Below are 13710 nucleotides of genomic sequence, written 5' to 3'. Positions count from 1 at the left end.
TTAGCCTGAGCATGTTGATGGGGTTACTAGGCTACCAAACAAAGCTCATGGATAATTGAGAGAGTGACAAGGAGCAGTTTGCTCCTGGGGGAGGCTGATGGAGCTTTGGTATAAAGACAAGTTGTCACCTTTCAGAATGATTGCTAGAATAGTAGGAGATAGTGGTCTATCCAGTCACTTCTAGTAGGGATACCCATTATTTTCCCCAAGTGGGATAAAAATGGATGTTTACACCCACAACACCAAACTATTTTTAGTTAACTGTGATCTTCCTCCTAAGTATTACCTAAACTTGTTTTAAAATCTGGAAAAGTTATCTCTATATATTTATTTAGAATTGACCAATTATAGTAAGTGGGGCCAAATGATCATTGGGCCCAAGATCAAGGTCATTTCCTCCTGCTATTGATTAGATTTGTATTTTTGCATTAGTGACAGTGTGAATTCAATATATTTTTAGCATTTGTGATTTTGCATTGTGGCATTATGTGTTTGTGGTTTTGTCCTGTATTTTCTTTGTCAAAAGCAGAATGCATCCTTGCGGTACCTGTACACTGTTCGGTCAGTTTGGTCAGTTTGTCATCATTCACACCTAGCTGTTTTAGGACGAGCGATTAAACACATTGTTTTGGTTGAGGAAGCCTTCACAAAAGGCACAGCTTTCCAGCCATTCAAGGAGCTCAGTGCAACTGAATGTTCCTCTTTGGTGTATAATTGGCTCTTTTTCTTTTTTTAATCATTCTCTCTTTTGGAGTCCTTTTAAAGGCATTTCTTCTATGAAAGGCCTTTTTTTTTCATTTTTGTCTGACCAGGTGTTTTCAGCATTTTTTTGGTATTCCCCATCTATTTATCTTTAAATGTAAACAATACTAAAACATCCAATGTGTCTCCCACTAAGGATTTACTGTAGTCACTTAAATTTAATTTTAAATTGGGTCTTTCTTCTTTCTTCTGTCGGATCAGTCTTACTCCATCTCGGTTGCATAGAGCTGGTAAGATAAGTCACGAAAGCTTTGGGATGCTGTGGATCACCACAAGCCTGACTCTAATTCTGTAGCCCACTCACTCTGACCAGCAAAATGGGATATGGACAGTTTCCCACTGTAAGAACGAGGAATGGGATGCTTTTAGAATGAAATAATAAAACAAAGCTGTGGGCTGAGCTGCAAACTACACCAAGAAGTACCAGTGATTGGTTACATGGGTTTGATCACATGGACATTAGAAGAGCCGATCAGTCAGGTGCACATCAAGACCATGACCCCACATGGGAGCTAGGATTTCTCTGTGTCAACCTCTAAAAGTTTAGAGAGGTGCTTTTAGTGCAATCGTGTAAATGGCCACACTAAAAAAGGATATAAAAACCAAAAAAGAGCAAGTGTCTTTGAGACCTTTCTGTGTCAAGGAAGCCCAAATGACTAGCATATGCTGTGTGTGAGCGCTAGCTCCTGTTTCTTAAAGCTTTAACAGGGTGTTTGTATGTGTGTGGTTTTTTTAATTGGATTTTTAACTGAATGAATTTTAACTTGATGATGCTTTTTTAAAGATCCAAGGCCATTGGGTTTAATGGTTTTATCGGTTGGCATTTTCATTTTATAGAGAATTTGTTTTTGGTTTTTAAAGCATAATAGTGTATCTAAAGCATTACATCACAAATTAGTAAGCATTTCTGTTGCTTCTCTATGTGTAATCATGCCTACTTCACCTTGTTCATCCTCCTTATTCCCTAATGGATGATTTGTCTTAGTTGTCAAATTAAAACGTGTGTTTGCCATTTAAGATTTTATGGAGTGATTCCAAATATGGCATTTTCAACACAGATCTATTGACTCCCCCTCTGTCATCGACGCCACCTCCTGTCAGCATAGGACTGGGGATTAACCAGCATTTGATAACACAACGGTTGTTTTTCAGCAATTCTTGGTACTCTAATGAGATGTCAAATGAGTCGATACATAAAACGTTGTTAAATACAGGCTCCTTCTCTGAATGTGTTTGCATATTTTCAAGCAGAGTTGATATTTTGCTAGTCTCAGCAATTCCCTCAGATATCCTCGCCATGTCTGACTGCCCTCTAAGTCAGCTGTTGTGGCTTCCCACTCATCTATCAGGTGTACTGTAATGTCACGGCACAGGACCCAATGGGATGCCAGAAACTGGCACATTTAAATGTTTTTTAAAGCATGTGTCTGCAATACATCTCGTTTGACTTGGAGACTCCTGCAATTTACGGATACAAACATGTCAGTTGGACAACTCAGGGGAAGGGTATGTAGAAAATTGGGTCTGGTTTGTGCTGTCTCATTTCAGAAGTCTTTCTCCCATTGAATACAAAGAAATCTGGCCTGGGGTAGCAACTTCAAATTGGAAATTGCATGGTGTTTATTTTTAGTCATTTTTTTTGCCTCCACTGTCTCCTGGTCAGTGGACCACAGGATGGTTGTTGAAGGGAGAGGCCAGACCTCAGTGTGTGAGTAGAGCACTTGTGGTTTCTTCTCTGGCCCTAGTCATTGTAGGGCCAGAGTGGGTTCAAGTCCTGGGCAGGAGACGACTAAACAAGCCTCCGCTTCTGATAATCTGCTAGCAGCGTTGCTTCCCATTCCTGGATTAACGGTAATTAAGTGCTCCGTCCTGACCCGGTTTTTGTGGTAAATGTCATAAGAAGTACAGTGGTAGTATCCAGGTTGATTATCTAATGAGCAGCGTCTGAAGGGACGTTGGAGGATGAATGTATGCATTGGTCAATGGCAAACTGCATATTTTCTTTGACTCTCCTGCGTCTGATTCTTTTGGTCTGCAAGTCAAAACCTTGTGTGGAGAAATGCATTTCTTGCTTCCACAATTGGCTAATTACTGGTTACAGCGGCAAATTCAACCCAATGTTTTTTCTTTTTGAGGTTGTGATACAGAGGGAAAAACTGAAAGAGAGCAAAGATTTTTGCCCTTTCTCGGATCTACCAATTTCAGTAGTCGAAGTGAAATGCATGATTTAGTGTGCACGGAGTGGTAAATAACAATAATACAATTGAATTAAACAGATGATGGTGGACCACAGATGGGATTACTGTCAATATCTGACCAAATACAATAAGTAAATGCTTTTTGTTTGTAAGAACACTGAAGCTGTCCATCTCTCTTCGTATTGTGTTGTGATCACAACATTGGTTTTCAAAGCCAAAGGAACGCCATCGGCATGAACCAGTGGGCCTGACTTGGGCCCTTGTGTTTGGATTTCCTCTTAGAATCTGTTCTGCAATCTGGAGAATCACTTGCTTCCTGTGTACAGAAAGATATGTGTGTTTTCCTTCTTATCACTCTACCTGTGTCCCTCTGTCCCTTTATCTGTCTTTTTCTGCCTCCGTCTGCCAACGGAGAACATCAGCAACAATCCAAACAAGACTTTTCTTTAAAAACACGTGTTTCTTCATCGCTTTGTTACTTTGACTCATCCGCGCCGTCTCCTCAAAAGGACAATGTTCAGTCCTATTATTCTCTAAACGTTCTTTTTGCTTTAAATCTTCAATAATCTTTCGGTTAACCAGGCATGGAAAGACAACAAGATAGCTCCGAGTCAGAGAGTGAGTTGAAAGGAGAGTGAAAGTTATCCTAACCAACCACATGTTTTGTTTCAGTTCCCAAATATGACAGAGTTCTTGAGTGCAGCAGAGTGCAGTAATACAAACAGAGTGGCTGAACACATCAAAGCCATAATGTCTTTCCCAGCATTTTTCCTTCGCATTTAATTAAGTTACTGTCATACAAGGAAGGAAATGGGACTGCATCAGTTCTGGCAATAACTGCCCTGATTTTCAAAACACATGGTTTTGCAAGTCACGTATATATGTTTACATATGTAGCTCATTAAAGGGATTGAGCTTGTAGGCCGTCTAAGCAGGATGTGTTAGTGGTATTAATATATCAGAATCGTTGCTACCTTATAAAGCTTGTGTATGGGCCTACGAGGAAAAAAGAAAAAATCCTAGTTTATGTATGTTGTTTTAGACACCCTGACAGTTGTTGGAGCAGAGCGGTGCCAGCCTCTCCACTGAAGTCATATGTTTGCCCTCTTTTAATGGTATTTGTTTTCCCGTCTTCTGCTTCACTGTTGGAGCCGCCGTCCTGTGGAGCTGACAGACCTCTGGATATAAATAGGTTAATATCTCCAATTTGGAGGTCAACCAGACAAGTGAACAGACACCCTCATTCTTCATCTCCTTGACCAGAGCTCCGAGCGATGACAACCATTTCAAGACCAGACAAATCGTACCTCGTCTGTAAAATCATCCTATGTGATGATAGTTTATCTGACGGGGGGAGCAAACAGATAAGAGCCAGCAGACTTCTCTCCAGCTTTGCTCAGAGCACTGAAACATGTGGACAAAAGAGCGCAGCCCACTGCAGACTAAACATACATGTAACATAACAAAACTATGGTTCATATTCTTCTTTACAAACTGTTAAGGGATTGTTTTTAGTCTGAACACATTTCTGGGGCAAAATTGTATGTAACCAGTCTCATCTTTTCTTGTTGTTAGTTCTACCTGTATGCTTTACCCAAAAGTTGTTTTTCAACCTGACAAGATTGGAGAACGCTTGTGTTCAGGAAACAACAAACAGCATTGTATAACTGTGTCTTTTTCCCATTCAGCCCGATGACTGTGCACTCCAGCTGTCCCATAATGGAAGCTATTTGGATTTGGAGTCTACCCTGGCAGAGCAGCGAGATGAACTGGAGGGATTTCAGGAGGATGGAGGGTAAGATAACAATCACCTCTTTCTCTGTCTCTTTCTTAACTTGTCCTTCACTTGCCAAACAGGCGAAGCCAGATCCTGCATGTACACTCCGCAGAGGTCAAAAACTTAAATAAAATTGAGTGCAGCTATAAAGGTTGGTCATATATTACTTGCACTTCAAAAAAAGCCGCTCGGAGGGGTGCCAGAGCAGGATGGAAACACGAGTGTGGCTGGCACTGCCTACGCAGGTGGATACAGTCGTGTAGAATACTTGCCAGGTTCTGATTGTCGGAAAATAGGTTGTTCATCTTCCCGTGGTCAAAATAGCTTTCGACCATGAGAAAAATATAAAAAATAATTGTTCAAGAGTAAGTGATCTAAAGGTTTTGGATTTCCACAATCTGCTTTTAAAAGACATTCCAGATACCTCTCTGCTTTTACAGTCAGACATAATCACTACAATATGATTACCGTTATGGAGGGAGAGACATAAAAATGTGGGCAAGATAAGACTTTTAAGCAGACGAAAATGGAATCTCTTAATTTGCAAATGAGGTAGCGCTGCAGGGGGTCGGTGTTTCCACTGGACGGGGTTCTTCAAATAATTTATAGTTTTACTTACTCTCCGTATCTCAGCCTGCCAGGCTTCTCTTCAAAACAACAACAAAGAAAACCCCTCAACGTTGAAGATGCACAAAAAAATGTTTAGTCTCTGACAAATTATTGCGATTGCCGCTACCACTGTTGAGACAATAGTCAGCTGATGAGGGCAGAGGATGATCATTCAAATTATCATTTAAAGGCAAAAGCCCTATGTATGCATAATGATTAAACCACAGATTAAATTGACCGGCTACGTCACATCCAGCCCTGCCAGAGACGTGGAAATTCACAGAAAGCGTTTCCATTACACTTTTGAGAATAAGTGGATAATTGAATGGTCTGAAAAACCACCTTCTGCAAGCGGAAAATGGTTTATCTGACATTTGGGAGTTTTGTTTTTTAATTAGTGCCATTTCCATTACAGAATTTCTTTTTTTAGATATTTGGTTTTGCGCAAATGTAGGGTTAATAGAAACGCACCTGTAGTTGGCTATTAACCCATGGATATTATATTCTCTAACCCTACTTGTATCCTATTACAGCGATTGAAATCATAGTGACTCCTGTTTGGACCTGAGGAGGATTTGTCAAATAATCCCTTTTTCGGGTATGAGCTGAACGATTGCTGCTTCCCACTCTCGGAAGGGAGTAGGATCTCCTGGAAAGGGACAACCTTTATTTCTCCTGACTTACTGTACCTATTGGAGGATAGAAAGGATGTGTGTTCAAGTCAAGTCAAGTCAAATTTATTTATAAAGCACATTTCACATGATGAGCATGGACTCAATGTGCTCAAAATACATAAACAAACAAACAAACAAAATTACAAGTTTAAAATAACAGAAATAGATAACAAGTATGACAAGAGAAAAAACAATAATAACAACCAAAATTCAATTTTAACAAAAGTGCGATCACCCAGCCAACCATGTAGAGTTTACTCAAACGCCTGTGCAAAAAGGTACGTTTTTAGTCGGTTTTTTGAAAGAGGGCACTGTTGGACCTTAATTCCTGCGGCAAGGAGTTCCAGAGAGTGTAGTAGTGACTGAAAGCACCATGAGAAGATCTAGTGTGAATTCTATGTATGATGAGAAGACTCTTATTTGATGATCTAAGGGATCTATGTGTATTCCGTGAGCATGTCAACTATGTAGGAGGGAGCTAAGCCATTCATAGATTTAAAGACAATAAGAAGTACTTTAAAGGAGCATGAGGCTCCTTTTAAGAAATGAGACTCTCTAGCGCCACCCTTCACCACGACGGCCGTTGGGGGTACTGCAGCCAACAGTGAAGCCGGCACGGGAGAACGGGGAGAACGCGCATGCAGCGTCATGTGACGTCACATCCGCAGGACAGCGCGGGAAATTCGGCCCCACAATTGCAGCACATTTTGCAGCACACAGCCTGTTCAAGGCAACAGAGAGATACACTAGAGGGCTCATTATTTTTGGTTTGGAACGCTTCATCTGACATTATTACTAGAAAACTTAAAACGTATACAAATTTTTTTCATAAATCCTGCCTCAATCCTGCCTCATGCTCCTTTTAAATCTACTCGTTGTTTAACAGGGAGCAAGTGAAGAGAGGATAAAACAGGAGTGATGTGTTCATACCTCTTGGTTTTTGTTAGAATTCTGGCCGCAACATTTTGAATAAGCTGGAGTTTATGTAACACTTGCTTTGTTAGTCCTGCAAAAAGTGCATTGCAACAATCTAATCTACTGGAGATAAAAGCATAAACCAACTTTTCAGAGTCTGATTGTGACAGAAAGCATCTTACTTTAGATATATTTCTGAGATGATAGAAGGCAGTCCTGGAGACATTAGCTATGTGTTTCTGGAAGTTAAGATCAGCATCTAAAATAACACCCAAGTTTTTGACCCAAGTGTTCATAGTTATTACACCAATAAGGACCAATTTATGTGCCAGTTGACACAAGCTCTTACAAAACAATGTTTTTAATGGTAACTGGTGTGTCATGTTGCAGTGGTCGAGTGACAAGGACTTAGAGTTTGATATGTTTTAGGAATCAGTTCTTCTTTGATATTAGTGACATATTGGTGTAAGAGGACATGGAGCATTCATCCTCCCGTGTCTCCTAAATTACCGGCCTCCTCACAGTATGTCAGGTGTCAGCAGTGATGTAACCTAAACCAATTTGGTTTTAGGCAGGAGTAATCACCCTGATCTCAACTTTGGGCTTTGGTGTTTTTGTTCGACCAGTGTGGTAACTACAGTTGTCTCCCTCACACCTCTCTCTAGCAAGCTGCCAACATTGAAATTTCTCATCGGACTATGGGGCTAATGATGCTTTGTGACGAAATAAGAAGAAATACAGGTTTAGACTTGTGTTACATTTACTTTTTTTGGCCTTTATTGAGTCCATATGTTGTTTTTTTTCATATACTCTGGAATACGTTGATATATTTGCTGCCCTCATAGGATGATCAAAAAACAGAGGTCGGCATGCGAATTCCTGGTCAGCTGGACCGCAAACATGTATGGATTTGTTTGTCTAACTTGGAATTCATAAGCTGCTCTGGCTCGGTGTTTCTATTGGACAATGAAAGTGCCGTTCTTTCCCATTTCCAGCTGTAATTGTTAGGAGCTTATGGGAGGTTATTGAGAGCTGTGAGGTTAAAGTGGTCCACTTCTTCTCTCGTCAGAGATTGAGCCTGCCAGGGGCCGTGTTGTGCCAGCTGGCTCGGGCTGGTATGGGATGTATGTCATTAAACCCACACAGCGTTGTCTGGGGAGGCTGGGGGTGAAGGTGGTTAGCCAATTATTTAGTAAAAAATAAAGCAAATCTGCTTTCTGCCTTTTTATGGTGCTGATGTGCCCAGGAATTCAGCTCCCGCTGCGCAGTGTTGTTGATTTGATGATTATTGAGCTAATAAAATGTCTGATGATGTATTATACTTTTACGTGTTCCATTTTATTTTTCTTTTCACGCTGCTTTTACTGCATACAATGGTTAACAGTAGTCATGTGTCTTAAACCTTCAACCATCAGAGAATAATTGATTTGCCTATATCTCAGTTTTTATTGATTGCTGATCTTGAATCAGACCCTGCAAGTGCTGTAAATAAGCACAATGAGTCATAATCCAATTTTTTTTCTTTAATTTTGCTTCAAGCTCATCAACTTATTGTTTGAAAAGCGAATAGTGATAAATTCCTGAACTCTCCTGATTATTGGCAATTTTAATGAATCTGAGATTGCTATTAATTAACGTTACATTCCTGGGGTGCCTGTGTCATACCTAGTGTCTTTACAATCAGATTACAGTATGATCCTCTGACAGAGCCAGGAGATATCCATGTCACGGGAGCTTAAGGGCCATAATCACTTCCACACCAGTTTTATGAGGCTCGGCCATAAGAGAATGTGACTAGTAAATCCCCTGCCTCATCACTGATACAGCCTCACTTCAGGTTATTAAATGGCCGTGTTGCCCAGACATGTGCTCAGACATGTCTGTTTTTAGGGGGTCCGCATGTTTTGGGGGTTTGTAGCTGTGATAGACTGAAGTACATGCACACACAGCCTGAGTTGGGGGTGGTGTTGCAGGGAAAGTGTTTGGCTCAGATAGCCTGACGCGTGCGCATGCACATCGATAATGCTTCATTTTTTTGTGGACTACATGGACTAAAGAGTCTGTTGCAGCGTGTTGTACGACCCTGGGCGTAGTGTTAAACCAAAGATGTTGAGCTGAACTTGCGTCGTGTTGAGCTTGTTCAGATGTGTGATAATGATGACATTGGATTTTTGTTCATTCCCACTTTATGCTATTCCTAGTCTTAATTTGATTTTCTCTTTTAAGCATTCCACCTTTTAACATTTTACAGCTCTGTATAATTTATATGAGAGTGCTTATATGGTTTTGTGCTGAAAATGCTCTTTTCTACTTATATTGAGTGTTTTTGATGTGTTTGACAAGCATTTAAAAGGCTGGCATATTCAAATCCAACTGTTTGTGCTCTGCAGGCCTCAACTATTCAACGTTTTTCATCGTATCCTTTCATCTCCCTTAGGAGAGCTCTGCTTTCATTATTTTCATTTTTTTCTGACCTACTTGGACATTGTTTCGTAGACGCTCACAACACACAAGATTTTCATTTGGGGAGGAAAAAGTGTATTTGAAAAGAACCAGAGGGAATGTCAAACATTGTACAACTTAAACTTCATGTGGGAAATAAAAACAGCAGTCGCCCCTCCTCTGTTAGCAGTTGAGGAGTAACAGAACCGAGCAGACGATTACTTATTGTTTTTGTGTGTGCGGGTGTTGGACCTGGTCAGTGATTAATGAAACAGCTACTCTGAGAGTAATGATCCATCTCCAAGCCTGATCTTCTGTAGCCTGTTTCGTGTGCAGGAGGTCCGTCTGTGGACACTGGAACGTCCTGAGCAGAAGTTTCTAAATACTGCACAGTCAGCAGACCTCTGTGGGGCCTTATTGTCTGGCATTAATTGGTCTTCGAGGGGAAGTCCTGGCTTGTCGCTCGTAGTCCAAGTATGTGTCTACACATTTCGAGTTGTTTCATAAACAGGGCTAATAATGCTCCGCAGGCCTCCCCTGGTCCAATTTGCGAGGTATAAAGACAGGGCTTTATGAGAGTGCAGTATGTGACGAGAATAATCGTAAGGTTGGTTTATTAAGACTCTGCAACCGCGTTCCTGTCCGTGATGCTTGACATGCTACGTGATGATGACGAAAATTACATTCACGCTTTCCAAAAATTCAAATGCACAAGGTTTTTTCACCTAAATACAATGTACATATGTTCCTGTTTAAACAGTTGTGTTTTTACAAAGCGTGAAAACCAGAATGCAGCTCCAATCTTAAAACCCCTCGACAGATTTCATGAAGAATCTGGACATAAATGTATTAAATCTATTATCAGTGCTGGGTGATGAACATTTACATAACAAATCAGCCACGAGACATGAGACATGAGGTAATTATTCACTCTGACACACGTATCAACAGTGACACTCAGCTGATGTTACATTGCTGACCCAGCCTCACCACTGTTGGAGCTAAAAACCAGTGTAGTTGTTTTCTCATTGAGATTTAGTCTAGAATTGATTAGGGAATTGACAAAGAATGGGACTGATCAGGGAAATCGATATGACAGCATCACTTACCAATTCCCATGTCTACTTGTCATCTTTTGGCTTGTGTCATGGTCAGGAAGTATGACATAGCCAGACAGCAATTATTTTTGAATTATTTCAGGTTTTATTAGCCAAGATGTCTCAGAAACATGGTGCTCTGTAGGACCAATCAGTACCCACATCAATTCAAGCAAGCAGAAGGTTCTGGGATAGAATAAAACAAGTTCTTGCAACTATTTCGAAAGCTCTTTGCAGGCCTGCAGCACTGCTCATGAGAGTTTTGAATTATCATGTTTAATTCAAGCGAGGGGGTCTTAAAGTCTCGCGCATACTCCACGCACATTTGTTTTAATTTGATAATGAGCGGGCTGGTCTGCGGAGCCTCAGGTTTGGGTTAAGCAGAGCGATACTGTGGCGGCGAAGTGGAGAGAAAGCAGACATCTGTGACACAATGACTCTGGTTACACATTTGTCTCAACAGCATCAAGGAGGATTAAGTTCCTGCCTGCCCTCTCATCGCACCAGGAAAGGTCCGCGTTGACAGCTGTTGCTGCTGTGTCGCCTCTGCTTGTTGCTGGATATCGTATTTGAAAAACCGTGACGATAAGCAGGCTTCACCTGCCATGTAAGCTAACTTTGAGAATATCAGAGCAGTTCCCTATTCAGGGCAGGAGAGATGTCAGCGTGTCTGTCTTGCAGTTCAGCTTGTTTGTGGCAAGGCAGCAGCAGGAGCTGTTTTCAATGCTGATGGGCTTTTTCTCCGTCTGTCATACCCGCTCCCGCCTGATGACCACCGACAGGCCGCCGCTGGCACCGTGCCGGCCTGCACAATCACACAACCTTTGTGCAGGCGACAAAAAAGCCTGTTTGACAGCGAGCCTGAAGGAAGCAGCGGGGGGTTGTTGCATAACTACCTGCTGTGCTTTTGTCTACATTTGTGCCCTGTTGGTTTGTTTGCAGATTTCTTTACCTGTTTAGGAGGTTGAGGGCGCAGACTTTGATCCAAACGCCAACAAAAGAGTGAAAAATTCAATACCAGTGTTTTGAAATTTAGATATCTCAAATTACTGGTTTTTTAAAGTAGTGAAGTATATCAGCCCCCGCTGGTATTTAACCTCCTAAGACCTGGCGTACACAAATGTGGACATCACTTGTTTTGTTGTCTATGTCATATAATTTCATTTCGTAACAGGGGCCCAAAGCAATAATAAAAGTAAATTGCACCCGGTCTTAGGCGGATAAAAATTGGATTTAAAGCGTCAGAGATGCAGTAGAGAAGCTCTGAAACCATTGAGAGATGCAGAGATATATTCAGATCTTGTCTGTTTACATAGTTGGCAAGCAAGACAAAAACAAAAACTTTTTTTCACATTTAAAGCTTTACAACACAAGAAAGTAGTTGTCTAAATAGGCAAATGAGCTTTTTTAGACTACAAAATCCATTTCTCTTCACAACTGAATAGATTCAGTGTCCATTGTTGTCTTTGTTTCGCATCGTCTTTCAGTCATTGTGAGCGGTTGACAGGATACTGATTGGGTCTTGGCATATCTCCATTAACTCAGAGGGTGGAGCTGACCTACGACTTGCTCCCAACTTTAATTTTCACTTGTGAAACCTTTTTTTCCCAGATATGTTGCTTGTGATAATCAAGGTGCAAATGTTGAATAAAACTACACGGTAGACCCCTGGAGATTTTGTTGCTGCCCTGTATTTAAAGATTCATTTTCTTTTCTTCTTTTCAAATCTTGATACAAATACATTCGATACAAGTAAATGCACAAAACACACAAAGTGATATAACCATGTTGGCTCTGATGTCCTCACAAATGTTGTGCTTTCCTGTCTTTTTTCTTTATAGGAGGGGAAGGAAACACAGTGTTATCCTCCGAACTCAGCTGTCAGTCAGAGTTCACGCCTGCATCGGTGAGTGGAAATAGACTTTACTCCAAAACGTACAGTTGTCACACTTCAGTCCATGATTATCAATAAGCCTTTCTTAGTCTGTATCAGAAGTTACCAGCTTTAATCACCTCCATCAGCAGAGGATTGTTTCCTTTATGTTTCTGTTGAACGTGCACAGTGGCAGTTATGGGACATAGCCAGGAATCTTAATTTGACTGATAATTAACAGCATTTCAACAGCAGTCTGCAAACAGAGCGCGGGCATGAGGCAGAGGGAGTTACTGTGTTCTGTCACTTTGTTTAATTGGGCCTCTTGCTGTCTTTGAATAATGTGAGGGAACTAGCACAAAGAGCTGAGTGAAAACATATGCACGCATGCATGTGCATGGCAAGCGTGCAGACACATACACACAATGTTACTCAGATGTTGGCTTTCACATTTCGGTTTAGATACACAGGCCTACTTTTTCCGGCTCCTTCTGGAAAGACTTTTAAACGTGTGTTATTTGTTTTGTTACCGTTTTTTTTTTTTTTTTTTTTCAAAGCAGATTTGTTGTAAAAAGAAAAATGAATATACTGGCTTTTAAAAAGTAATTAACTGTTGGAGTTTATTAGGAAAGCATTATGGCTGTTGAAGTAGCAGAACAACGAGGAGCACACATTTCCTCCTCTCTTCAGGCTTCAAGTGCAAAAATAACTCAAGGTCTGCAAAGGCTATTAAGCCGTAAACCGTCAGGATTTATATTTGGTTGTTTTCTCTAGCTCAGTAGAAGTATACCACAGGCACAGACCATCTTTATTTGAATGAGGTCAATATGATATGAGCGCTATCTCTGATAGTGCTCAGATTACTAATTGTACCTGTGTGACAGGTAATGCAAAAGTCTGCTGAGAAATGAAACTGTTGGAAAGATGCACAAAAATGAGAGTTCACAGTTCTGGCTCCTTTGGTCCTTTTTGTTGATGGTTTTTATTCACACAGAAATTATATTACTCATGTTGTTCATTGATTTTATAATACTCGATTACCAAAAGACAGCTCCTGTGGCTGATGTAACAGGTCATGTGTTAAAGTGGTTGCACTTGTAAATATTTGGCTGGAAAGCCGTCTGAACTGGCTTTACTTGCAGCGTTGTGTCACCCTGCTGGTGCCTGGCTGAGCTTAGTGGAGCCTGTGGAGTGACAGACCGACTTGCCACTCTCCTCTAAGTGGATGATGACCCTCTTTCTCTCTAAGTTGACAGCCACCTGTTGCCCCTTTCTCGTCTCCCCCAGTAACTGCACGTGTGGCAAGCTGATTTATGCCTGGTAGCTGTGATCATTGTTACTGTAACTCGTCGAGACATTTGAA

General features: G+C 41.0%; 1 protein-coding gene across 4 annotated transcripts in view; it reads left to right on the top strand.

Annotated features, from left to right (window-relative positions):
* fhod3b (formin homology 2 domain containing 3b) overlaps positions 1 to 13710 on the top strand; it is a 108355-nt gene that overhangs the window by 617 nt on the left and 94028 nt on the right. For all 4 annotated transcript variants that reach the window (XM_061716642.1, XM_061716641.1, XM_061716640.1 and 1 more), the window contains exons 2-3: positions 4649 to 4755; positions 12316 to 12380. In XM_061716642.1, the coding sequence (XP_061572626.1) occupies positions 4649 to 4755; positions 12316 to 12380 (172 nt within the window). The remainder of the gene's footprint in view (positions 1 to 4648; positions 4756 to 12315; positions 12381 to 13710) is intronic.

The sequence above is a fragment of the Cololabis saira genome, chromosome 3, assembly GCF_033807715.1.
Source record: "Cololabis saira isolate AMF1-May2022 chromosome 3, fColSai1.1, whole genome shotgun sequence".
Classification (NCBI taxonomy): domain Eukaryota; kingdom Metazoa; phylum Chordata; class Actinopteri; order Beloniformes; family Belonidae; genus Cololabis; species Cololabis saira.
This window is presented reverse-complemented; position numbering and strand designations above follow the sequence as displayed.